Source organism: Octopus bimaculoides, chromosome 10, assembly GCF_046866305.1.
Source record: "Octopus bimaculoides isolate indiv1 chromosome 10, ASM4686630v1, whole genome shotgun sequence".
NCBI classification, from domain to species: domain Eukaryota; kingdom Metazoa; phylum Mollusca; class Cephalopoda; order Octopoda; family Octopodidae; genus Octopus; species Octopus bimaculoides.
The window spans coordinates 87191624-87219348 of record NC_142937.1 but is presented as its reverse complement, the minus strand read 5'-3'; the positions used below and the strand labels follow the sequence as shown (position 1 = coordinate 87219348).

General features: G+C 38.0%; 1 protein-coding gene across 11 annotated transcripts in view; it reads right to left on the bottom strand.

Annotated features, from left to right (window-relative positions):
* The window catches only part of LOC106880869 (uncharacterized), a 152776-nt gene that overhangs the window by 49224 nt on the left and 75827 nt on the right, over positions 1–27725 (bottom strand). For all 11 annotated transcript variants that reach the window (XM_089358968.1, XM_089358972.1, XM_089358974.1 and 8 more), the window contains 4 exons: positions 16728–16840; positions 13929–14208; positions 9062–9219; positions 5171–5285 (listed from right to left, as the gene is read on the bottom strand). In XM_089358968.1, the coding sequence (XP_089215094.1) occupies positions 5171–5285; positions 9062–9219; positions 13929–14208; positions 16728–16840 (666 nt within the window). The remainder of the gene's footprint in view (positions 1–5170; positions 5286–9061; positions 9220–13928; positions 14209–16727; positions 16841–27725) is intronic.

The following is a 27725-nucleotide window of genomic DNA, read 5'->3' as shown; positions in this document are numbered from 1 at the left end:
GAAAATTTAAAAGATGGTGCACCAGCATGGCCACAGCCTCTGGATGAAACCCATAAAAGATAAAAGCCAAGAGACCTTGCTGTGTAATTCAAGGACCTATAAGTTATATTTGCAAGCTAAATCTCTCTTAATTTAACCTATTTTATACAGATAAATATGTTAGGGGCCTCTAAAAATATAGGATGGTCATGGCTGGAATGCCTTCGTTCATAAATCTGCTTAATTAAGTCTGCCTTGGGCTAAACAACAGCAACAACAGCCAATATCATTACTATTAACAATTGGTCACTTGACCTGCTAGAAATAGAAGCTCAATCTGCTTTAAATTACATTCTGCCATCATGAAAAGAGGGATAGACTGGGTAATGTAGTCTTGGATACACAATTCCCGAGAGGATGAGGAGATGGTGGTCATGTTGGAATGTCTTTGATCATAAATCTGCTTAGCCAGGGTCAATCATTTAACTATTGCCAACAACATCAACAAAATTAATTTGTATGTAGTCACTCAACCTGCTGGAAATAACAAGCCAAACATGCCTCAAACCACAACCACCCTAATGTTTTGAAAAAGAAAGGACACATATCATATAATGTAGCCCTTGGTATGCTATGCCAAGGACTATTCATGACTGAAATACCCTTGACCATAGGTCTACTTGATCGGGGCTAACCTGGGGTTAAACAGGAAAGCAAGAGCGTCCTATCACCATTGACACTAAACACTTCATCAAAACCATCACCGCAACAATATGAACCAAGATGCCAAATATTACTGTAAGGTAGACATCAAATTGCATTTTGATAAAAATCCGAAGGGGAGACGAAGTGTAATAAGAGAGAGAGAGACAGAGAGAGAAAGAGAAAGAGAGAGAGAATAAGGAAATACTTGTTTATAAAGAAAAAGTTCAGTAAGGAAGAAATGGAAGGATAAAGATAAAAGATGATATGAGCTGACATTATTAACTGAATCAAGAATGTTTTTATAGAATTTGGCAAAGTGGATTGAAATGTTGCTTAGATTTCGTAATAAGAGTCCTACGTCTGTTCTATGTAACTTATATGGCTCTTATACTAAGTGGAAACACACAAAGCTACACGCGTGCCCATCTGCACAGATACATTATTTCTCATCCATCTACATACATTGCACACATACAATCTATACACACATCTATTTTTACTCCTACTACACACCTGCCTTTCTCACACCTTTTTTTTTTTTATATCATTTCTTCAACATCAATCAAACAGAAATATCATCTGTAAATCAGTCACGGAGATGATGTACTGAATGATGTTTGCAAAAAAAATTTCAGTTGAAATTTCTCTTGGGAAGAGAAAAAAATAATTCACACACAAATTGTAAAATTAATTTACATGCTTCAAGGAGCATTTGATCTTGGTTTGGAGGCAAAGTATCAGCAAGACACATTTCAACCTTATTAGACCTTATCAGTGTTATGTAGTCAACTGAAGCCAGCTTCAGTTGTTATTACTAAGGGTCTTGGTCAGCTATCGCGAATAATTAACAAGACTAAAATGAGCAAAGAGGAAACAACTCAAGTAGGGCAATGACATGCATTGAGATTAATGAACGGGTAGCTGACATTAACTGAATCTTTAAAGAGTTTGGTAAATTGGACTGAAATGGGGGTTGGGGGAGACAGTAAGAGGGAGGTCATGGAACAAGATGAAAATGTACTCATGATCTATAGAGAAACCTTCACTCTGTATAACCTGGCACATTCTACTGATTGTCTGTCTGCCATCCTTATTGCTAATTTAATATTTATATCATGTCTTTCTGTTCTGTGCAACATATAGGTTGATTCTTTGGTTTCAATAACAATTTTCCTACTAGAAGAACCCCTTACTCGTCCATTTTCCATTTCTGGAAAAAGGGACGCACTGAATGGCCCTCCACAATCATTCTCATGGGACAATGTAGCCAATTCCAATACTAAAACTGAGTCCTAAAAACTAGGATTTCTCTATACAGACAGATCATAACTCAGTTCTGAACACATGAAAGAACCTCTATGTCAGGAGTCGGCAAACTGGGGTGAATTACCCCAAGTGGGGTAAAAATGAAATTCTTGAGGGTAATGAGGATTCATTAGATATAAGTAAAATTGAAAAAAAAAAAAAAAAAACATGTTCCTTGTTACTACAGAAATTTTCCTTCTGGCAACACTACATCTGTCCAATGTAATGGATGTGTAAATAGATTCATATAAATAGATTCCATAAACTTCTTGAATTCAAAGAATCTATGATTTTCTTCCTTTCAAATCAAGAGCGTAACGTCGGCATAGACAGAAATATTTTGGGGGTAATTGGTTAAAAAAGTTCCCTGACCCCTGATCTATGTGATCAGTCAACCTGTTAGATACAGTAGCAAAATTCACATCAAATCACACAAGACCACCGTAAAAAAAAAATCTTGAAAAAAAAAAACAAAAAAAACACGGAATAACATCTACCTGGATACAAAATGCAAGAAATAAGAAAAAATTTTTTTTAATTATAAGACAGCCATGACAATAAAACATTTCATTGTGAATCTGCTTGGTCATAGCTGACTTAGACTAAACAATAGATTCAGCCGTGATTAGTTGTTTAGTTGCTCAAGAGTGACCTATATTGCAAAAGAGCAACTACTACACCACAAACAGCCCTAAACTAGAAAAGAAGAGAAAAAAAAACAATTGAGGCCATCTAGATAAACACCTTTAGTCTCAGTCCTTCCTTCTTTCTCTCTCTCTCTCTCTCTCTCTCTCTCTCATACATAACATGCATCATTAGTCCTCAAGCATGATGTATCCTTTCTATTTTTTATACTGCTACAACACTGTCTCTAAATCCTGAAGTTGTGTGTGTGTGTGTGTGTGTGTGTGTGTGTATGTATATACATATAAATATATATATGTGCATATATACATACGTATATGTACAAACATCTATACATATATATATATATATATACATATATATATATATATATATATATATATATATGCATATGTGGGCACAGGAATATGTATATATATGCAGCTTAACTAATTCAACTCCCTTATCTCATCGCTGCATTTTAATGTAGTATCATCTATGCCAAGAATGGGGACCCTCCCTCTCCCCCATAATCAAATTCGAACCCCCACCCCTCCAACAAACTCTTCAAAGCCACAGATAAAAACAAGATAAAAATGATTTATGCCTTAAATGTTTTAATACCCGTACAGTAACTCAAAACTAATTACATATCTATGAATTTATATAATTAAATAAAGAGTCGTTTCCCTCAGCACAGATGTGCTCCCAGGCGTTCTTATGCACTTGCAATTTCCTCTTGCTGCTAAAAGGGTTCCATAACCCTGCACCAAGGAAGGAAGTACAGGACTAAACCCTTCTCAAATCACATTGCATCATCTTTCCAAATAGGGGCTGCATTGGCTCTCATACTTCAATCATAGATGTAACAGAAATGAAATGATCCGGGATTAAATAACTAAATGGCCATCATTTCACTGCAGTTGGCCCTCTTACTAACCCTACCTGGAAGGACTATATCTACACTATAGACTATGAACTAAAGTTCAAGTTTAACTGACTTTGGATCTCCACTGACAAACTGGGGAAGTTCGTGGGGGGGGGGGGTGATCCTGTGAAGGTGAACAGTACTTTCTTTTCCTCCTCTTCCAGTTAACTATAAATATTAAAATAAATCAGGGAGGGAGAAGGAAGCTTTCAATGACTGGTGATTATCTTATCTGTAGTGGAAGGGGTATATGACCATTAAGTAGATGACAAACACTCACATTTATACAGTCAGAGAGACACACACACACACACACAAATACAAATATATACACACAAATATGTCCATACATGAATACAAATACATACATACACATGTACATACATGAAAGGTTGAATGAGAGAGGTAGAGGGAAGTGGAGAGAGAGAGAGAGCGAGATAACCAAATATGGTAAGGCGGTGTTTAGCTACCGCTCTACTACTCTAACAATTCAACCATCACATCACAAGCTCCATAATAAATATTAATGTTTCCATGACAGAGATGACAAATGTGGAGAACCAAGCATCATTTATTGTTCAACCCAAATCTATTCCGATATCATTTTAATGTTGGCTGCCATCAGCACCACAATATATGTGTGTATATATATATATATATATATATATATATATATATATATATATATATATATATATATATATATATATATATTTGACAGATAACCTACAAAGACAGACAGACAAGCACATTCCAGAAAATATTACTAAGGATCTAAATATTATTATAGAACTCTTGTACAACATTTTGCTAACCATTTTTATATTTAGCCTTCAACATCTTTATGTTTTTTAACACTGTACCTTCATCATCCTCATTTAATGTCCATTTTCCATGCTGGCATGGGTTAGACAGCTTGACAGGAGCTGGCAGGCCAGAGGTCTGCACCAGGCTCCACTGTCTGTTTTGGCATGGTTTCTGCTTGGATGCCCTTCCTAATGGATTAGGTGCTTTTCATGAGACACCAGCACTGGTGGAGTCAGTTTTGGCATGGTCTTTTGCAGCTGGATGCCCTTCCAAATACCAACCACTTTACAGCAAGGACTGGATGCTTTTTACATGCTTTTTATAGCCCCGACAAAGTCACCATCTTAACTTGCAAGATAAAGATCCTTTAAGAATGGGAATGGGGGGGAGGTACTGGAGAAGGTGGCTTATCAACTATGAAAGGATGACAGGAAAAGTCAACCTCGGCAGCATTTGAACCAGGTACAGAAAGAGCTAAAAGAAATGCACCTAAGCATTTTGTTTGGCACAGTCACAATTCTGCCAGCTCACAACCATAATAATAATAATAATAATAATAATGATGATGGTTTCAAACTTTTGCCACAAAGGCAGCTTGGGGGAACGGGATTAAGTCGATTACATCGACCCCAGTGGTACTTATTTTATCGACCCCAAAAGGATGAAAGGTAAAGCCAACCTTGGTATAATTTGAACTCAAAACTATAAAGACAGATGAAATGTGAAGCATTTTGCTTAGTGTGCTAACAATTCTGCCAGCTCTTCATTCTAATAATGATGATTGTGATCAAGAAGAAGAAAGATTTTTTTGAAGAACATTACCATTTTTGGAGACGTGTTGGAGTAAAATAGACAATGGGTAATCATCATCCTGGACAAAACTTTCTTCACCAAATGATCCACCATGGTATTCTCGATCTCCCTTTGGAACAGTCACCTGAAATAATTTGGTAATAATCAATCAATCAACCATTATCGCCAAAATGAAAAGAAACAAACAAATATATAAGGAAAGGACCCTAAGAGGCCTTCAGTCTTAATTAGTGAGAAACTCAACAGTATTTATGGATACCTGTGTAGGAATGTATGTGCATGTGTATTTGCATGGGTGTACATTTGAGAAGGTGCATGCATATCTGCATTGATGTGTGCATTCATAGCTATGAAAGTGCATACATATCTATGTGGTCATGTACATAACTGCATGGGCACATTCATATCTGCAAAGGTGTATGGCTATTGCTGTGGTTGTGTGGGTGTGTGCACATGCATATTTGTGTTTGTGAGGTGCACAACTGCGGGGGGAGGGGGGAGGTGTATACCTGTGTAGACGCGTGCATGTGTGTATGTTTATGGCTTGAAGTAAAGATCCTTTTTGGTCATGAATGGCTGAGGGATTGCACCTAGAAAGTTCCCCTCCATGGTACAAATCGAGACAAAGTTGTTTGCGGAAGACCAGCGATCGCCAATGCATACCAGTCTCCCTTCTGCATGTCACTGATGTTATCCAAAGGAAAGGCAAAGGTCAATACAGCTTGGCACCAGTGATGACATTGCAACTCATTTCTACAGCTGTGTTAAATAGAGCAACGTGAAATAAAGCGTCTTGCTCAAGAACACAACACACAGCCCGATCCAGGAATCAAACTCACTACCTCCTGATTGTGAGCCCACTGCTCTAACCACTGAGCCAGGCTTAAGTATATGTCTATTGTTATCACACTAAATTACACTGGATACTTTTTGTGTTATGTGTCTGTGTATGATAAAGTAAGAGAGAGAGAGAGAGAGAGAAAAAAAGAGAGAGACCATCTTTTAGATAAGAAGTATGAAAGAGATATAATCAACAATGGTTGGTTGGTGTTAAGTGTTGAGAGATATACAACAATGATAATAATGTGGTGTACAGATGACTAAAACTGAATTATCAATAATATCAAATGTGAGAAATATATATAATATATACACACACAGAATGACTGACTCAGTGGCACAGTCATAGTGTATAGGGTGGGTGGGTGGGTGGATGTTAATGAACAATGGTGAACATGATATGGAGAGAACACGTGATCATACAAGTTCTGCTTTCACAACAAATGTGGGAAACAAGACTTCCTAGGAAGATCTTACCATAAATAACAGTTTTTTTAGATACTGGTTGACCTCGTGTGTGTGTGTGTGTGTGTGTGTGTATACACACATACACAAGAGAATGAATTGAAAATGAGTAGGATGTTTTACTCCCAACTGTCCAAAACTTAGAAGTCAGGCATGCATAGAAAATGTGTGTGCTTGCATGTATGTGTGTTGGTGCTTATGTGTGTTTTGATACTTTGTGTTAGTGTTTGCGTGTGTGCTTGTATCATCATCATCATCATCATAGTCGTTTAACGTCCGCTTTCCATGCTAGCATGGGTTGGACGATTTGACTGAGGACTGGTGAAACCAGATGGCTACACCAGGCTCCAATCTGATTTGGCAGAGTTTCTACAGCTGGATGCCCTTCCTAATGCCAACCACTCAGAGAGTATATATATATATATATATATATATATATAAAATAACGTCGACCACTAACGTGGACAATTAATGCGCTAGAAATAGATCACATCTTGTGTCTATTAAGACCTAAAAAAGTTTTTTAAATGTACCTTAATCCCCTGAGATTGCAGATAATATTTCTGAATCTCTTTGATTCTTTAAATGTGCTGGCCCCCTGATAATTAATCGATATTAATTAATATATTAATATATGACTAATTACCAGATCTTATAATTATATATATATATATATATATATATATATATATATATATATATATATATACCTATATATAAAATCAGCATCATTTAACGACCACTTTCCATGCTAGCATGGGTTGGACGATTTGACTGAAGACTTGGGAAGGCTTTAGGAAGGACAATCAGCTGTAAAAACTGTCAGATCAGATTGGAGCCTGGTGTAGCCATCTGGTTCACCAGTCCCCAGTCAAATCGTCCAACCCATGCTAACATGGAAAGCAGACGTTAAATGATGATTATAATTATTTTAGTGCCCTTTGTCTGGGATCTTTCATCATACATACTGTGACTTCTTCAGTGACTCTCTATCCCACGTGTCTCCTCCTATCTTGCGTAGTCCATTTTGCCTTTCTATCTGGAGACAGCAACTTGTTAAAAAGCACCAACTCTCTATGCTTTCATATATATATATATATATATATATATATATCTCATCATCATAGTTTAACGTCCGCCTTCTATGCTAGCATGAGTTGGACGATTTGACCGAGGACTGGCGAACCAGAAGGCTGCACCAGGCTCCAATCTGATCTGGCAGAGTTTCTACAGCTGGATGCCCTTCCTAACGCCAACCACTCCGAGAGTGTTGTGGGTGCTTTTACGTGCCACTTGCACAGGAGCCAGTCCAGCGGCACTGGCAACGACCTCGCTTGAATGTTTTTTCATGTGCCACCGGCACAAGTGCCAGTAAGGCGACACTGGTAACAATCACGCTCAAATGGTGCTATTTACGTGCCACTGGCACAGAAGCCAGACAGCTGCTCTGGCAATGATCACGCTCGGTCACACACCTATACATACCACACTGCAAAAGGTGTGTGTGTGTATGTGTGTGTGTGTGCCTATGCACATATACCCTGCACTGGAACGTGTCGGTGTATGCACTACATATACTCCGTGTGTGTGTGTGTGTGTGTGTGTGTGTGTGTGTGTGGTGTAACTGACGCGTGTATATTACTATTGTAGCATGTTCAATGTTCACCAAAAAAAAGACATCATTCCAACTTCTGTAAAAACAGCCCCAGCAGAAGAAAAAAAAAAAGAAGGGGGAGGGGTCAATAAATTAGGCAAATATTTCAACACTAGTTAATTAACATATTTACATAAATTACTGTAGACAGACACATGTTTCTTGGATCACACATTGGCAGCAGCATGGTTGTGGTGATGGAGGAGGAAGAGGAGGTGATGGAGGAGGAAGAGGAGGTGATGGAGGAGGAAGAGGAGGTAATGGTGACTGAGGCAGTGGTGTGCAGCAGTATGTGTGATGGAGGTCACAATAGAGTTACAATGATGGTAGCACTGATGATGGTGGTAGTGGTGGGAGAGCTGCAATGGTAATGTAGCAGTAATGAAGGGGATGGTGTGTGGGCATGGGTAATGTTGACAGCCAATATTTTACAGACAGACATATATATATATATATATATATATATATATATATATATATACACATATATATATATGCGTGTGTATGTAGAGTATTTGAAATGGTGTACAGATATTGTATATTGAGAGAAAGGAGGCAGTCAGAATTTTGGATAATTCTATATTACTGCTTTCATTTGTTAACCGAATTCCTCAAGACAAAAATTAAAACCAAAATTCTGCCTGCCTGCCACCTTTCTTTCTTTCTCTCTCTCTATATATATATCTATATATATTTGTTTCAGCCTTGACTGTAGCCATGCTGGAGCACTACCTTTAGTCGAATAAATCGACCTTAGAACTTATTCTTTGTAAGCCTAGTACTTATTCTATCAGTCTCTTTTGCTGAACTGCTAAGTTACATGGACGTAAACACACCAACATTGGTTGTCAAGCGATGATGGTTGGGACAAATACAGACACAAACATATACATACATATAATATATACAAATAATATATACAAATAATATGCAAGACTTACTTGGACTAAGCAATATTTGTAAGCCTCCTCTTTAGGATATCCATACTTTTCTAAGGTTTCTTCAACCACAAAACTGGCCGTATCTGTTGCAGAGACCAAGAGGGTCTTGTAAGGAATATTAGGGCTCAGAGCTTCCCCATAAACCTTTAACATGCCACCTGGAATTAAAAAATTTAATTATAAGATTCAGCAATAAAAGGCTAAGTAATAAAATAATAAGCAATAAACTCAACTGCTCTCACAAGCAATACTAAAAATGAACCAAAATTAATTTTTAAAAATGGAAAAATAATCCAGAATCCTTGTCTGGTAGTGGATCGATCCCAACATCTAATCAGTTCATGCCAGTCACAAGGTGAAACATTCCAGAAAGTTTCATCCAAATCCATCTGGCGGTTCTTGAGATATCTTGCCCACGGACAGACAGACAAACAAACGTGACTGAAAACAATACCTCTGCCTTCGTTAAGGTGGATGTAATAATGATGAGACAAGACAAGCATGATGCTCCATTGAGCCTCTTATTAGGGACAATATAAAGAGACAAGAACAGACAACCCAGTTTTCTTCTGTCCATTTCTATCTTGTCAGTCATACACATTAACATCACAAATCCAGCAGAACATGCCCCCACTCATTTCTTTCCAGCCTTTTCACGTCCCCTACCCATATTGAGTGGAGGCACAATGGCCCAGTGGTTAGGGCAGCGGACTCGCGGTCGTAGGATCGGGGTTTCGATTCCCAGACCGGGCGTTGTGAGTGTTTATTGAGCAAAAAACCCCTAAAGCTCCACGAGGCTCCGGCAGGGGATGGTGGCGAACCCTGTTGTACTCTTTCACCACAACTTTCTCTCTCTCTTTCTTCCTGTTTCTGTTGTGCCCGTAATTCAAAGGGTCAGCCTTGTCACACTGTGTCACGCTGAATATCCCCAAGAACTACGTTAAGGGTACACGTGTCTGTGGAGTGCTCAGCCACTTGTACATTAATTTCACGAGCAGGCTGTCCTGTTGATCGGATCAACTGGAACCCTCGACATTGTAAACGACGGAGTGCTAACACACCCATATTGCATGCCCAGGTCTCTCTCTCTCTCCACCATGCAATATTACACTTTGTACACAAGCATTCTGCTCTTTCCTCAGAAAGAAAATCTCTTAGATGCAAGCAAAATTAAAGGCTCCCTCCTTGTTCTTACATTGGTTTCTATGCTTTCAGAGCACATACCGCCATTGCTAATTAGGTCACCAAGGTAACAGAAGTTATTAACTACTTACAGAAAAGCCCTCTATGCATTTGGATAAATTTATTTTATAAGTGCTCTTTATGCTAATTACGCCTGCACATTCTGCTACACACAGAATCCTTCATGCCAGTCAGTTTGCCTGCAATCCATAACTTACAACATGTACTCTGTATGCTATTCCTACCAACACCTTTTTTCTGCATATAGAGCCTGGCTGCTTACCAAATGGCAGTAGAGTCATCTTTGATTTGTCTTTGTTAGGTTTATTTAAAAATTTCTTGGTTTAAAGTTTTGGAATTTTTTCATAAATTTTGCAATATTTCATCCCAATCAGTTACAGAAAACTAATAAGATTTTTTTTTTTTTATCCACTCAACTGTTAATGAGTGGAAGCAGTTATGTGTGTATGTGTGCGTGTGTAGACAGACACAAACACAGATACATACATACATATATATATATATATATATATATATATATATATATATATATATATATATATATATATATATATATATATCTTTTATTCTTTTGTTTGCATCAGTAATTTGACTGCAGTCATGCTGGAGCACTGCCTTTAGTTGAACAAATTGACCCCAGGACTTATTCTATTGGTCTCTTTTACTGAACTGCTAAGTTACAGGGGGACATAAACACGCCAGCATCAGTTGTCAAGAGATGGTGGTAGGACAAACACACACACACACACACATATATATATATATACGACAGGCTTCTTTCAGTTTCTGTCTACCAAATCCACTTAGAAGGCTTTGGTCGGCCCAAGGCTATAGTAGAAGACACTTGCCAAAGGTGCCATGCAGTGGGATTGAACCAGGAATCATGTGGTTGGTTAGCAAGCTTCTTACCACACAGCTACACCTGCGCCTATAAATATATATATATATATATATATATTTCAAGAGGATGAAAATGGGGTTCCAGGACTGTGTGGTTGTTGACTGTGTTTGTCAAATATTGGTAAAGAGTCATAAACACTTTTAAAATAACTGGAAATCACTATGGTGAATAATTGCTGTGTTATGTCTGTGTTTCGTAAAATGGTGGCATATTAAGTATACACGTGAAGACAGAGATACACAGAAGAAAAATGCACCCAATAACTAGGAAACAGACTCAAACAGATTTTTCTGCATCTAGGAATATGTTACTGCACAACACATACACACACATATATATATATATATATATATATATACCTGTTCATGCAGAAATATATGCAAATGTATGTTGACAAATTCATGTTTGCACAAATGTTCATGTGTATTCACACACATGTAGTTGGTAAGCCTATATACTACCTTGCACGATATACACAAACACAGCAATACACGTAGATATACATATAGACACACAGCAACAAAGCTATGTTATATACAATATTGTCTGGCTCTGTTAGTATATACGACTTCACTAACGTACTGCACAGGTAACCATAACAACATGTTACTAAAAAAAATTTTTGTAACTAGAATTCAGTTCAGAGTACAGTAATTGATGAGAGGAGACAATAAATATATAAAAAAGACAATTATTTCTAGAGTCAACTATTAAGGACTGATCAAATACAGTGATTACAAGTCTTGTAAATAGGGGCAAGATGTAGTCAGGACAGGTCAAATGTTATAATTAGGGGTCAGTCATAATCCTAACTACATAAGTGTAACTGTTTACAGGAGTTCTCTTTTACTTGTTTCAGTCTTCTGACTGTGGCCATGCTGGAGCACCGCCTTAGTCGAGCAAATCGACCCCAGGACTTATTCTTTGTAAGCCTAGTACTTATTCTATCAGTCTCTTTTGCCGAACCGCTAAGTTACAGGGACATAAACACATACACATATATATATACATATATATGACGGTCTTCTTTCAGTTTCCGTCTACCAAATCCACTCACAAGGCTTTGGTCGGCTTGAGGCTATAGTAGAAGACATTTGCCCAAGGTGCCACGCAGTGGGACTGAACCCAGAACCATGTGGTTGGTAAGCAAGCTACTTACCACACAGCCACTCCTGCGCCTATGGTTCGTTAACCCTTTAACATTTAAACTGGCCATATCAGGCCCAGATATTCTGTTTTATGTGCAAACCAGCCAGATCTGGCCCCTCACACTTGCCTTACATCATTCTAAATATGATCAATCACATCATCGAAATCTCAAAGCTATGAGATAATGCAGGATTATTTCAAAACAATGTCAATAAATAAGGATTATATTTGACACAATAATCTGAATACAAAAGGGTTAAAAGAAGATTTATTATATTACTGGTATTTCGTTTGTACACATTTATGCAAGTATAGTGTGAGCAATATGTGGAGGGGCATGGCTTAGTTGTTAGGGTGTTGGACTCATGACTGTAAGGTTGTGGTTTCGATTCCTGGACCAGGCAATCTGTTGTAATCTTGAGCAAAACACTTCATTTCACATTGCTCCAGTCTACTCAACAGGAAAACAGGAGTAATCTTGTGATGGACTGGCATTCCATCCAGGAGTGAATATATATGCCACAGAAACCAGGAGATCGGCCCTATGCTCCTCATGGAGTGATGTGGACTAACCAAGTGTGTGCATGTTTATGAGGAGAGGGAAAGAATGGAAGAGCAAAATATGGAGTAAGATATATATATATATATATATATATATATATATATATATATATATATTATTAAAAAATAGGGCAAAAAATCATATATTAATTAATATCGATTAATTACCAGGAAGCTAGCACGGTAATTAATCGATATTAATTAATATATGATTTTTTGCCATATTTTTTAATAATATATTAACCCTTACAGAGTTCTCATACTGGATATATGCGACGCAGTAAATATTCTCTGCAGACATATTCCTGGAATTAGCACGTCAAAACGAAGACTTTTGAATTTTACCATTAAGCTGTAATTAGCAGAACCATATACATGCGCACCTATGGCGGTGGGCAACTTTGTATGGGGTTCTGATGATTATGGTTCCATTACAAATCAGGCTGAAGAGAAATAGACAGTCGGTAAGATTGTTAAATTTTGAAACCGGTCCCTGTTTAAGAATGTTCCTTTTTCGGTGATTTTAAATGTCTTGCCCGCTTACGTTTTGGTATCACGCTATATTTCATGTTTTAGGTCTTATTAGACACAAGATGTGATCTATTTCTAGCACATTGAATGTCCACGTTAGTGGTCAACACATATATAAATATATATATATATATAAAAAGACCTAATCAGATGAGAAGGGAGAAGAGAGAAATAGGAGATGAGAAAAGAGAGTAAGACAGGAAAAAAGGGAAACAAAGAGGGGAAGAGAGGAAGAGGAAAGGGGAAAGTTAACGAGGAAGAGAAAGAATTGAAGAGGTTATTCTTAATAGAAGTAAAATGTCCTCTAAGTATAGAAGTATATTCCTATAACTGTGAAACCCCCCCAATATTTTACTCGTATTGATTTTTGTCGACCTTAGAGTGATTAAACATCTTCGTAAACTCTGTAAGGATTTAAAGATGTCAAGAGACCAGACTAAATGCTGTAAAGGGTTTAGCCTGGCGCTGACCTGACAGAACATGCTATTCATGAATGAATAAATAAAATCAAAGAATTCTTACCAGATTCTGAACCTCCTTCTTCATTACGGAACTCCTGCAGGCGTTTTTCTACTTTCTGTTGGCGTCGGCGTCGCATAACAGCCTCGGGGTTAGAGATACTCCGAGTAAAACTGTTTTCTGGCACATCTGTGTAAAGTTTCTCTGCAAGGGTGGCATCTTTCTCCAAATTCTCTTTGTTTCTTAATCTCTCCTTCTCTCTCTTCTTTTTCTCTTTTTTCTCCCGTTTCGACAGTTTTCTCTTGAACCCTCCAACATCCCTTTCTATCTCAAAAAACTCATCCTGAAATGATTATAAAAATAGATAGATGTCATATTTATTAAGTGTGAGGAACAGTTAATGTTATAGAGAAACAAAAAAAATCTACACATATTTCAGCACTAAAAACAGACCCATTATTTCATTAAAAAAAAAAAAATCTTTTAATGCTGCCTTCCAAACTCGCATGGGTCGGATGATTTGACAAGATCCAAAGGGTTCTAAAGACTGCATTATGCTCCCATGTCTGTTTTGGTGTGGTTTCTACAGCTGGATGCCCTTCCTAAAGCCAACCACTTTAAATCATGTACTGGGTGCTTCCATTGTGGCAACAGCACTAGTTAAGGCACCATACAGCCTGCAAGACTAACATCCCCATTGACTGAGGGTGATATCAGTGTAGAGAGTGGAAGCTTTATATAGCAAAAATACTCCTTTTACTGGATCAAATCTGTTAGTGTATGCAGAATACACACACACACACACACTACTATTGCGAAAATATGCTATATAAACATATTAAAGAAACCCCTAGAATTAGTCAGCTAGTAACAGACTGTGTGAATTTATTTGGACCTTAATTTAATCTGACTGCAAACACGAAGCTAATGAGGTCTCTGTTATCATTTGCTCTGATTATTATAGCTAAATCTCCATACAGCTCCCACATCACTTTCTACCAGCTTTGATATAGAAGAAATTAGAGGCCAGAAAAGGACTGACCTGTTTCACTAATAACAGGAGTAAAACCTCACTCAAGTAAAATAAATACTTGTTTTTATTACAATGGAGAGACAGAGAGGGCAACATTTTAAATTCTAAATCTTAAAGATATCAGGCTCCACAATGGAAGTCAAGATTTGTACAGCTTTTAGTAAGCTAGCAACATTGAATATAAGCTTTTAGTAAACCAGCAGCATTGAATATGGCCACCTGAAATGCTGGAAATAGCAACTAAATCTTTCTCAAACAATCCGACTGTTTCATTTTTAAAATGGAAGGATATATTGGCTAATGTAGACCTTGATACACTTTGACAAAAAAATGAGAGTTGTGAGAAGAATACTTGTCTGCTCAATCATGGCTAGGTTGAGTCTGAACATCAACAATAACAATAGAAAATTGTTATTTACATCACAAAGTTAAAAAAAAGTGATTTACTATAAATACAATAAACATTGAACTTGAAACTAAAGCTGAATAACTGATTAGAATGATTACAAAAGAAAATAATAACTACCAGAACTTCACTGCATCACGTTCAAAAGACTTATCTATATATTAACTGAAAGGTACTAGAGTTAATATCTACCCATGACCACCACCAGACAGACACAATAGCCCTCCGCCTGGTTTGAAATCTTTTATTCAGGTAGGAGTATTTAAAAGCGTTACTGACCCCCCACTCCAGTCTCCCAACCAACCAGACACATTTTTCATAAACAACTGTTAAAAACCAGGCAGATTTTGTTTGAACAGACGGCATGTCAAAATAAAACAGTGTCCTTGCAGTCACAGCAACACTATAGCTGCTGAGAAGTTGAAGCAACGGAAGAGACTGTCATAACAAGATATGAGGACGAGATGAGAGCAGTTGTTTAAGAGTCAAGGTAATGAATGGAGTCACTTTGTAACGGAGATAAATGGAAAATTGGCAGCTTTCTGGCAAACCAAATCTTGTGAACATATGGCACAGACCATGTGGACACAACTAGGTCCAGGCGGATGCAACCGGGCTGTGGCAGATGCAGTCAAGTATTGATGGATGCAGCCAGGTCATCATCATTATCATTTAACATTCATTTTCTATGCTGGCATGGGTTGGACGTCTAGGCAGAAGACTTCTCTTTTGATATGGTTTTTACAGCTGGACGCCCTTCCTAATGCCGACCACTTTACAGTGTGCTGGGTGCTTTTTATGTGCCACCGGCACAAGTGCATTTTATTTGGAACTGGCACCTGTAAAAGACAAGCCTGTATGTATGGATGGATGACAGTAATTTTACTTAGCTTGATGCCTTTTCTCAAGTACAGCAAATCGCCAGAACTCCCGATCCCTTGTCATTTCCTCAGTGAGGCCCAGTATCTCTGTACTCAAAACTTAATACTCCACATATACTTTTCTTCTTCTGGTGCACTCATACACACTAAAACGTCTATACACCAACTAATAATTACATTCATGAGTAAACTACTAACAAAAGCACAGACATACGCTGTCAGGTCTTTTGCGAAGCAAATATTTGAGCAAATGAGAAAAATTAATTCTGTAAATGAAACTGGCTGTAACCATTTAACTTAATTCCAACAGAAAATCACTTGGTTTTCATGTGAAGTGACAAGATCTTGGTTTCTAGTTCCAGTTGACTTGCAGTTCTTCCCACTTCCACAATCATTACATTCATTAAACGGTTCATAATTATCTGAAAATTAGAACTTCTCTAATGATGTTCAGGATGATGAGGACCGTTACAGAAGTGTCGGAATAAGCAAAAGATAAAAATGCTAAGAAGGGTATTCCAAACATGACACCACCCACTCACCTTTGCAGTTATTGCATTTTCACATTTCAGTAAGAAACGTCCATCTCTCATATCAGTGCCCCAGTTCAGTTGGATCACCAGTGGTAACTCATTCTCAGTTAGTTTCCTCTCATCTGTAAAATTAAAAGAAAAAAAAACAAATGATTCAGTATTAATAAGGATAAAGAGAATTTGGTAACATCCACTTAATTCTTGCAGTTCTACATTTATATTCCTGGTCTGTCTCAACCTCTCTATGATAACCGTTTCTCTTTAGAATTCATTTTCAATGTCGGGTATCTTGAGCTCTGCATATACACATTAAATAATGTTCTGAACATGAATATTCAAGGTATAATAAATGTTACTCAGCCCCAGATTGGCTCTGATCAAGTCAACTAGTACCTTCTGAGTGAATTTGGTAGATAGGAATTCTGTGGAAGTCTGTTGCATGCAAGAGAGAGTGTGTGCATCTGTGTCCATCACTGCTTGACAACCAGTGTTGATTTCCTTATGTTCCCATAACTTAGCAGTTTGACAAAAGAAACTGATAGACTAAATACCAGATATAAACAAAAAAAAGTACTGGGGTTGATTTATTTGATAAAACCCTCCACAGCAATACTGATAAAAGACAACCCACACAGTTACTTTGAGATATAGAACTTCAGGTCAACCTTGTTCCAGCAGACTTAACATCTCCAGGACCAAGTCCGAGCTGCAACCACTGGATGGTCTTCACATTCTAGCTGGCATTCCATCAATGACCACCCAAGTGCATTTCTCAGACATTGGTGTATCAAGGATTAACCCTTTTGTTACCAAATTTATTTTGAGATGCTCTGTGTTTCTTTCAATTAATTTTAAATATAACAAAGAATTTAGTAAAACAACTTTGTTATCATTAAGCTAGTGTTAGGAACATGAATTGTGACTAAGGTTTGGTGGAAGATTTTAATTCAAAACTTATAAGACATTTGTGCTACAGAGCCCGAGGCAGTTTCAGCCAGGTTGGTATCAAAAGGGTTAAATAATCTATTTTGTCCCTTTCAAGACGGTAGATTGTACTTTGAAGATAATTTGACAGCTATTTCTAGCAGGACAGACAACCCTTGTAGATGTCTTTGTTTTCTTTTTTTCTTTTATTTTGTTGGCTTGAAGTTGCAGTAGCAGCAACAGTCATTGAAGTAATAGCACAAAATGTATTCAAATACCAACCATAAATGGAGAGAAAACTTGCTTCAATTTTTATTTGCTTAACTTTTACAACAGGTCAAGTGTTTGTCAATTCTCTGACAAAACTGAATGCAGGGTACATGGCAAATGCAACAGGTTGCCCATTAAATGCAGTGTACACATCAAATGGAACACAGAAAAATCAGACATTTTATGCAGTCAGTATTCTATTAATACTAGCATCCATCATCTTTAATAATAATTCTGCTATAGGCACAAGGCCCGAAATTTTGGGGGAGGGGGCTAATCGATTACATCAACCCCAATACTCAACCGGTACTTATTTCATCGACCCTGAAAGGATGAAAGGCAAAGTCAACCTCAGAAGAATTTGAACTCAGAATGTAATGACAGACAAAATAGCACTAAGCATTTTGCTCAGCGTGCTAACGATTCAGCCAGTTCACCGCCATATCATTAATAATAATAATAATCCATTCTACTATATGCACGAGGCCGGGAATTTTAGGGGTGGGAGCTAGCTGATTACATCAACCCCAGAACTCAACTGGTACTTAATTTAACAACCCCCGAAAGGATGAACAGTAGAGTTGATCTCAGCGCAATTTGAACTCAGAATGTAAAGAGGGACAAAATACAATTAAGCATTTTGGCCGGTGTGCTAACGATTCTGCCAGCTTGTTACCTTATCTTAATTAGTTTCTGATTTAGGTACAAGGCCAGCAGTTCTGAAGAAAGGGAGGGAGCTAGTCAATGCCATGAACCCCAGTACATGATTGATCTTTTATTTTCATCAACCTCAGAGGGATAAAAGGCAAAGTTTACCGAGGTGGAATTTGAACTCAAAATGCATAGAGTTGAAAGAAATTCCGCAGAGTGTTTATTCTGACACTAGCAAAACTTGGCTAACTCACCTCTTAATAATAATTAATAATAATAATAATAATAATAATAATGTAAACAATGAGAGACTACTATGTGGATCCCTTGTATGCTAAAAATAGATGTCACACCGTCTTACCACGAAATCTCAAATTAGCAAAATTTCATGGGAAGACAGTTTGGTGTCTATTTTTAGCATACATGGATCCACATAGTGGTCTCTCCTATTCTTTATATCTAAATAGAAATCACGGTCCTCGGATGTTTTTTAAGTATGCTGACCACTGGTCGAAATTGATATTTAATAATATTAATTTTTACTCTAATTAAATAATAATGGTTTCTAATTTAGATACAAGGCCAGCAATTTGGAGAAGAGGGAGGTTAGTTGATACCATCAACTCCAACACTTGACTGGTACTTTTACTGACCCTGAAAGGATAAAAAGCAAAGCTGACCCCAGAGAGATTTGAACCAGGAATGCTTATAGTTGGAAGAAATACTGTAAATTATTTATCCCAACACTAACGATTCAACCAGTTTTGCCTCCCTAATAATAATAACAATGAAATCAACAATAAAAAAAACTGACTTTTGTAATTTAATAACAATTACGATGATGAAAAACGGAAATAAATTTTTTTTTTTTTTCGTACAATAGAAAGAAGCTGACTTTGAAAGCATTCTCAATGTTAATTGGGGATAAATAATTCAATTAAAGCAAGTTCTCTTTCTCTCCTTCTATATGGGTAGAGGTGTATATTGGTGAGAGGAGGGAGTGTGTATTAGGGAATGTGTCATTGGTGATGAAATAATGGGAGAATAAGACTACAGAAAGAAGAGGGGGGAATAACAGGGAAGCTAAAAATAAAAATAAAAAAACAGAAAAAAAAGGGCAGTTGCAGCAGCAACAATGACAACAAAAGTCACATGACTATTTAAAGAAATAAGACAAGTTTTTAATAAAGAACTAAAAGAAAGAAAAATGCTTCTTTTTTTTTTCCAGGAATGGAATTTATGTAAAAGAATGATTAAAAAATATGGAACTTGAGAAAGGAAGAATATGATGACAAAGTAGTGGTGATGGTGGTGGTGGTGGGGGGAGTAACATAAAAAACATTGACATCACAGCATACTGACAGTTTTAGAGAAATTTCTTCAATCACACAAATATTAAACCTTTTCTTATTTCATTTCTGTTGAAATTACATTGCCTACGTTTCAAATTTGATAATGAAGAATTTAATAAAATAACCATTGTTATTAAACTGGAGTTCAGAACATAAATTAATATGGAATTCTTCAGATCAGATTTAAAATAGGAAGCTTGTCACATATAACCAGACGGAAGAGGGGTTCTTAGGCAGGTTGGTGACAGAGATGGTTAAGATACCACCACCATCACACTGCAAGTGCATCTTCTTTGATAACATCTTTTACAAATCTATTTATATAATTTTACTATCATTTATTCTACAGAGATCCTCAATGGGTGGCTGTGTGGGTAAGAAGCCTGTTTCCCAACTGCATAATTCCAGGTTCTGTGGCACCTTGGGCAAGTGTCTTCTACTATACTACATCATCATCATCATCATCATCATCCTTTAACGTCCGCTTTCCATGCTAACATGGGTTGGACAATTTGACTGAGGACTGGTGAAACCGGATGGCAACACCAGGCTCCAATCTAATTTGGCAGAGTTTCTACAGCTGGATGCCCTTCCTAACGCCAACCACTCAGAGAGTGTAGTGGGTGCTTTTACGTGTCACCCGCATGAAAACGGCCACGCTCGAAATGGTGTCTTTTACGTGCCACCCGCACAAGCCAATCCAGGGGCACTAATGATCATCATCGTTTAACATCCGCTTTCCATGCTAACATGGGTTGGATGATTTGACTGAGGACTGGTGAAACCGGATGGCAACACCAGGCTCCAATCTAATTTGGCAGAGTTTCTACAGCTGGATGCCCTTCCTAACGCCAACCACTCAGAGAGTGTAGTGGGTGCTTTTACGTGTCACCCGCACGAAAACGGCCACGCTCGAAATGGTGTCTTTTACGTGCCACCCGCACAAGCCAATCCAGGGGCACTAATGATCATCATCGTTTAACATCCGCTTTCCATGCTAACATGGGTTGGACGATTTGACTGAGGACTGGTGAACCAGATGGTTACACCAGGCTCCAATCTGATTTGGCAGTTTCTACAGATGGATGCCCTTCCTAACGCCAACCACTCCAAGAGTGTAGTGGATGCTTTTGCGTGCCACTGGCACGAAGGCCAGTCAGGCGGTACTGTAAAACAAGTAACAATACAATACATATATATATATATATATATATATATATATATAAATAAATAAAAGCAGTAGTGATTTGTTTCCAAGACCCCCACAAAAAGAAAGAATAAATTAAAATAAAAAATATTCCATGCCAGCATGGAAAATGGACGTATGATGATGATGATGACATGCAGCCCAACCTGTTTTATGTTCAAACTGGCCAGATCTGACCTCTCGCACCTACCCTACAATGTCATTCTAAAACTAAACAATCGCATCATTGAAATCTCAAAGCTATGACATAATGCATGATTAAATTCAAAACAATGTGAATAAACAAGCAATACATTTGACAAAATAATCCAAAATACGAAAGGGATTACATCCTCACAAACAAGAAGCGAAATAAAATCAATTTAACTGCCAACAGGTGGATACAAATCACACCCTTCCTTGCAACAATTCACAATAATTTTGCGAACAATGAACCCATGAGACAAAGCCTAACCACCTCTTTTACATTCTTTTGATTTGATCTGATCATGGCAGTTTTTCTTTTCTTTTTTTTCTCTTCTACAATGGAAAGACTAACAGGCTACATACACATGCACTTCTCTCTCTCTTATTCACACACACACACACACACCATTGTACATGCATAAGGCAGCTAAGAAGACTATTGAAATCAACAATATTACCTTGATATGCTATTCTTTATATCTAAAAGACATTGAACTTGTTAGGTTCAAGAATAGAAAAAAGCAACACTAAAAATCAATTATATAGAACAGGTCTATCACAGGTAAGAAAATCATGCAAACCTCCACCTTTCTCTCTGCCTATATATTTACTTCAGCAGATCAGTCAACCAGAACACAAGTGTCAAATAGCACACAGATCATCATCATCATCATCATCATCGTTTAACGTCCGCTTTCCATGCTAGCATGGGTTGGACGATTTGACTGAGGACTGGTGAAACCGGATGGCAACACCAGGCTCCAGTCTGATTTGGCAGAGTTTCTACAGCTGGATGCCCTTCCTAACGCCAACCACTCAGAGAGTGTAGTGGGTGCTTTTACGTGTCACCCGCACGAAAACGGCCACGCTCGAAATGGTGTCTTTTATGTGCCACCCGCACAAGCCAGTCCAGGGGCACTGGCAACGATCTCGCTCGAAAATCCTACAGGAGCCAGTCAGGCGGTACTGGCAACGGCCACGCTCAAAATGGTGCATCTCATGTGCCACCCGCACAAGAACCAGTCCAGGGGCACTGGCAACGATCTTACTTGGCTTGCCGGGTCTTCTCACGCACAGCCCATTTCCAAAGGTCTCGGTCCGTAGTCATCGCCTCGGTGAGGCCCAATGTACGAAGGTCTTGCCTCACCACCTCAGCCCAGGTCTTCCTGGGCCTACCTCTTCCACGGGTTCCCTCAACTGTTAGGGTGTGGCACTTTTTCACGCAGCTATCCTCCTCCATTCTCACCACATGTCCATACCAGCGCAATCGTCTCTCTTGCACGCCACAACTGATGCTTCTAATGTTCAGCTTTTCTCTCAAGATACTTACACTCTGACGGGTATTCACATTGACATTACACATCCAACGGAGCATACTGGCTTCATTCCTTGCGAGCTTAAGTGACAAAAATCAGTCAGTAGACAATAACTTGCACTGAACAGCCATATGCTCATAATGTTCAGCAGCTTAACACTGAGGGAGGAAGAATGTGAGAGAGAGAGAGACTGAGACCCTTATAGTTGATGCTTACAACATAGTTGTCATGGGAAGATAGAACAGAGCTTAATGCAGGAGCAGGGATACATATACTGTAACTAGGAAGCGAGAATACACATTACAAGAGCAATGATATACACACATATATATACACACACACAACCACACATACATTACAAGCTCAAGGATACACACCTTACTATAGGAACAACAAGAGTATACCAAATGTGATGGAATATACACACATAACACAGAAGTAAAAATACACATAATGGGAGTAGAAATTGCTGGAAGCATTTTATAAACACTCCACAGACATCAATTTGCAAATATATATATATATATATATATATATACACACACACACACATACAAAGTATGGGGAGTTAGTTCACAGGTGATCTAAACGATTAGGTATGTTAGGTAAGTGCTGTAACGGATTACGAGGGCTTATGCACTTATTTCTGCAACATCGGAAAGTTGAACTGTGAACGTTTATGCTTCTTTTTTATTCTCTCTCTTCATCTCTTTATTCCTTTACTCCTGTCCTCTATGTAATCATTTCATTAATCTATACCTTTCCCATTTTCCCTATTTGTCTCTGATGACAAAATATCCCATACTCTTGGATATCCCAGAAACAGCTGTAAGACTGAATTGTTTTCCAATAATAATAATGATGTATATGACTTGAGATGTTTGCCTTGCCTTAACATTTGTTGTCCTCTTTAACAATTATATATATATTGGCCTTCGTGCTGGTGGCACGTAAAAGCACCCACTACACTCTCTGAGTGGTTGGCATTAGGAAGGGCATCCAGCTGTAGAAACTCTGCCAAATCAGATTGGAGCCTGGTGTAGCCATCTGCTTCACCAGTCCCCAGTCAAATCATCCAACCCATGCTAGCATGGAAAGTGGACGTTAAATGATGATATATATATATATATATATATATATATAATGTCTATGTGTGTCTTTCTGTTTGTGTCCCCTACCACCACTGCTTGACAACCAGTGTTGGTGTGTTTGCATCCCTGTAACTTAGCAGTTCAGTAAAAAGAGACCAATACAAATACCAGGCTTTAAAAAGGAGTACTGGAGTCGATTCATTTGAATAAAAATTCAAAGCAGTGCTCCAGCATGGTCACAGTCTAATGACTGAAGCAAGTACAAAATGCTTGTGTGTGTGCGTGTGCGACCTTGATCTTAATTTGTGGATTATGATGCCATGAAATTAAGCTCCATGATTAGACCACCAGGGGGCTTTGGCAACATGAATGAGAATAAAACTGATTTGTCAATAATTGCTTGCTTCTGCCTTCCAAACCGTTGAAAAGAAATAGCACTCTTTATTGAACTGTAGGACCTAATTTCACAGCAAAACTAAATGCTCTTTTACTTGTTTCAGTCCTTTGACTGCGACCATGCTGGAGCACCGCCTTTTTAGTTAAGCAAATTGACCCCAGGACTTATTCTTTGTAAGCCTAGTACTTATTCTATCAATCTTTTTTGACGAACCGCTAGGTTATGGGGACGTAAACACACCAGCATTGGTTGTCAAGTGATGTTGTGGGGACAAACAGACATAGAAACACAGACTCACATATATACACACACACACACTATATATATATATATATATATATATACACACACGACGGGCGTCTTCCAGTTTCCATCTACCAAATCCACTCACAAGGCTTGGTCGGCCCAAGGCTATAGTAGAAGACACTTGCCCAAGGTGCCACGAAGTGGGACTGAACCCGGGACCATGTGGTTGGTAAGCAAGCTACTTACCATACAGCCACTCCTGTGTCTATGTTTATTAAACACAATCACACTCACATTTTACATATATATATATATATCCAAATTTAGGGAATGGAGTAGATAAAACCTAGACTACACCTGTTTCATAGCTGCTAACCGTTAACTATAAAATAACTTCAGTTTATTGACTTTCAATATGAGAAAAATTTACAACCTTTTATGTCAATGAAACATTATTGTTCCTGAAAGTTATTTTATACCTTCTATGGACTGCTTGAAGCTTACTAACTTCCTACACCTTGATCCTTGGATCTTTACACATATATATATAAGCACCGGCAATGTAGTGATTCTACTAAACGTCAGGATGGTTATGGGTGAAACACTGATCATACATGTAAACAAAGACGAGCCGATTATTTTACCAACTTCAGTGATATTTGAGCACCGAAAATCAAGGAATGGAAATGTATTGAGAAAGTAATTTAGTCTGCCAGGTATTCTACCATATCAGTTACTCCACTGCTTTTAACACCCAAACTAATTAAAAGTAATAATGAGGGAGACTAACTCTTTCACTGTCACACACGTCACCCTTTAGTCAAATCTCACGGGTTAACAGATTAGACTAATACAGTTCAGAAATGTATTCTTGGTAAACCAGAGGAGGCAAAGATAGTGATTATGATCCTTTGAAAGTACTCCAAGACTGTTTGACATCTTGGAATAACATAAACAAGGAAGGAATTCCAAAAGTCTGAAAAGGAAGGGGAATAATTAAGTAATTGAGTGCAGTGGTTGGGGAGTACACAATAAAGACTAAAGGAGGAGGGGAGGAGGCAGAGAAGAAAGAGGTGAGTGGGTATTACTGAATTTACGTTTTCTTAATGAGCCACCAGTCAATTATTTTTAACTGTACAGATGTTCAATTGACTGCTTTAAGCAATGTGACACTGAAAGGGTGAAACTGTGTCAATAGAACCAACCAAATATCTGTCACTGCTGCTGCTGCTGCTGCTACTACTACTACTATTACTATAACTACAGAATCTCATGAATACAGTGAAACCAAGAAACAGCAGACAAAACACACACGTTGGCAGCACGTTTCCAATCTTCTACAGCACACAGAAATTTCTTTCTCAATATCACCAGGTCATCCCGACTATAAATAATTATTCAGTTAACAACATCGAAAAAAAAAACATAAAATAAACAAACAAACAGAACTGGTGGAATATTTAGAGCTAAAAATAGTCAACAGCTTCCTAAGAACTTCCCAGTATCTTTCTACCCATCACACACACAGCTGAAGTTGAATAAGCAACTTCTGTGTCTAAATATTCTTACTCAAACATTTAAAAAAAAAATCTTTTACTCTGTTTCAGTCATTGAACTGTGGCCATGCTGGGGCACCATTCTGAAGGCTTTAGTCAAACAAATCGTCCCCAGCACCGTTCTCTCTTTTTTTTTTTCTTATTTAATTCTTGTACTTATTCTATCAGTCTTTTGCACCAACACAAATTGTCAAGTGACGGTGAAGGGAACAAACACAAACACACAAATGAGCTTCCACAGTCTCTGTTTCGCCAGATTCACCTGTAGGGCATTGGTTGGCCCAGAGCTAGAACTGAACCCAAAACCACACAGCCATGCTTACACTCTGAAAAATTATCATTATAAGCAGGGCTGTGGAGTCGGAGTTGGAAACAATTAAGGAGTGGCTGGAGTCAGTAAAACTATATCGATTCCAACTCACAATATCTTTATTCTTTAATATAAATCAGTTATAACCTAGGGGCCTACTCAAGGTACAAGCGTATACATATGCTTTATGAGATACATAGACCAGGGGTTTTCAAACTTTTTGACTTGTGGACCCCTTTATATTTCAGGCTTTACCTTAGGGACCCCCTTATAAACGCTTATGAAATTTACACATAAATATTTGCTTAAAATAACATTTTACATTTATTTATTTAACAGTATTTAACAAATAGGTTTATTGTCAATTAAAAGATTTCGATTAAAAAACATATAAAATCAAATTGCCCATAAAAAGTATTTGCTGTCCACGGACCCCGTCTTGTCCTTGCGGACCCCTTGTGGTCCGCGGACCACAGTTTGAAAACCCCTGACGTAGACCACAATCACTTAATTGCATAAAGAGGAGTCAGAGGTGCCAATAGTAGGGGAGTCGGAGTCAGAGGTTCTTGTTGACTCCACAGCCCTGTTTATAAGCATGGTGCTTTGAAAGATCATCATAAGTTGTATGGTTGCTCTGACTGACCAAACATATGATTAAAGCCATTCCAGACAAGACCATCCAATCTTTTTGCATGCAGAGTGTATCCAGGAGTATTATCTAATGTCCTTTTTGTAAAACATGATTTTGGAGGTTTGGATGCTGCTTTCTAGCAGGCTTATAGAGAGGTTTTCTATTTGGCTCTGAGCTCATACAGTTGGGGGAAACAAGAGCAGCAGGAGGAGATAAGAAAAAAAAAAAAAGCATTCCACACATTAATACCAATACAAAAAAAAAAAAAAAGAAATAACAGAAAGTAATCTTATTCTCCTGGCCTGAGGGTCATATTTAATGACACAGAATTGGGGTATGAACAGGGACACACAGACACAGTGAAAGGTTTGGAAGGGGAAGAGAAAACAAGTGTGAGAATCTTTTTATCATAGATAAATCAAACATAAACATATATATATTAAAAAGATGAGGAAAAGATAAAAGGCAACAGCTGAGAGAAGATGAAGGAACCGGGGGGGGGGGGAGTAGAAGAGTGATTCTGGAGAATGAAGTGTTGAGAGGTATTGGTAAGAAAGTGGGAGAGTTATAGGGAACAGGAGATGGGGGGAAACAACAGAGGAGAGACTAGAAAAAAGTAGGTAGACAAGGAAAAGTCAGAAGGAATATAGAAATGGATGGGGAGACATAGAAATGGATAGAAGGAAAAGGACAGAGGAGGGTAAGGACATAGGAAAGGACAGAGGAGGGGAAGGACAGAGGAGGGGAAGGACATAGGAAAGGACAGAGGAGGGGAAGGACATAGGAAAGGACAGAGGAGGAGAAGGACATAGGAAAGGACAGAGGAGGAGAAGGACATAGGAAAGGACAGAGGAGGAGAAGGACATAGGA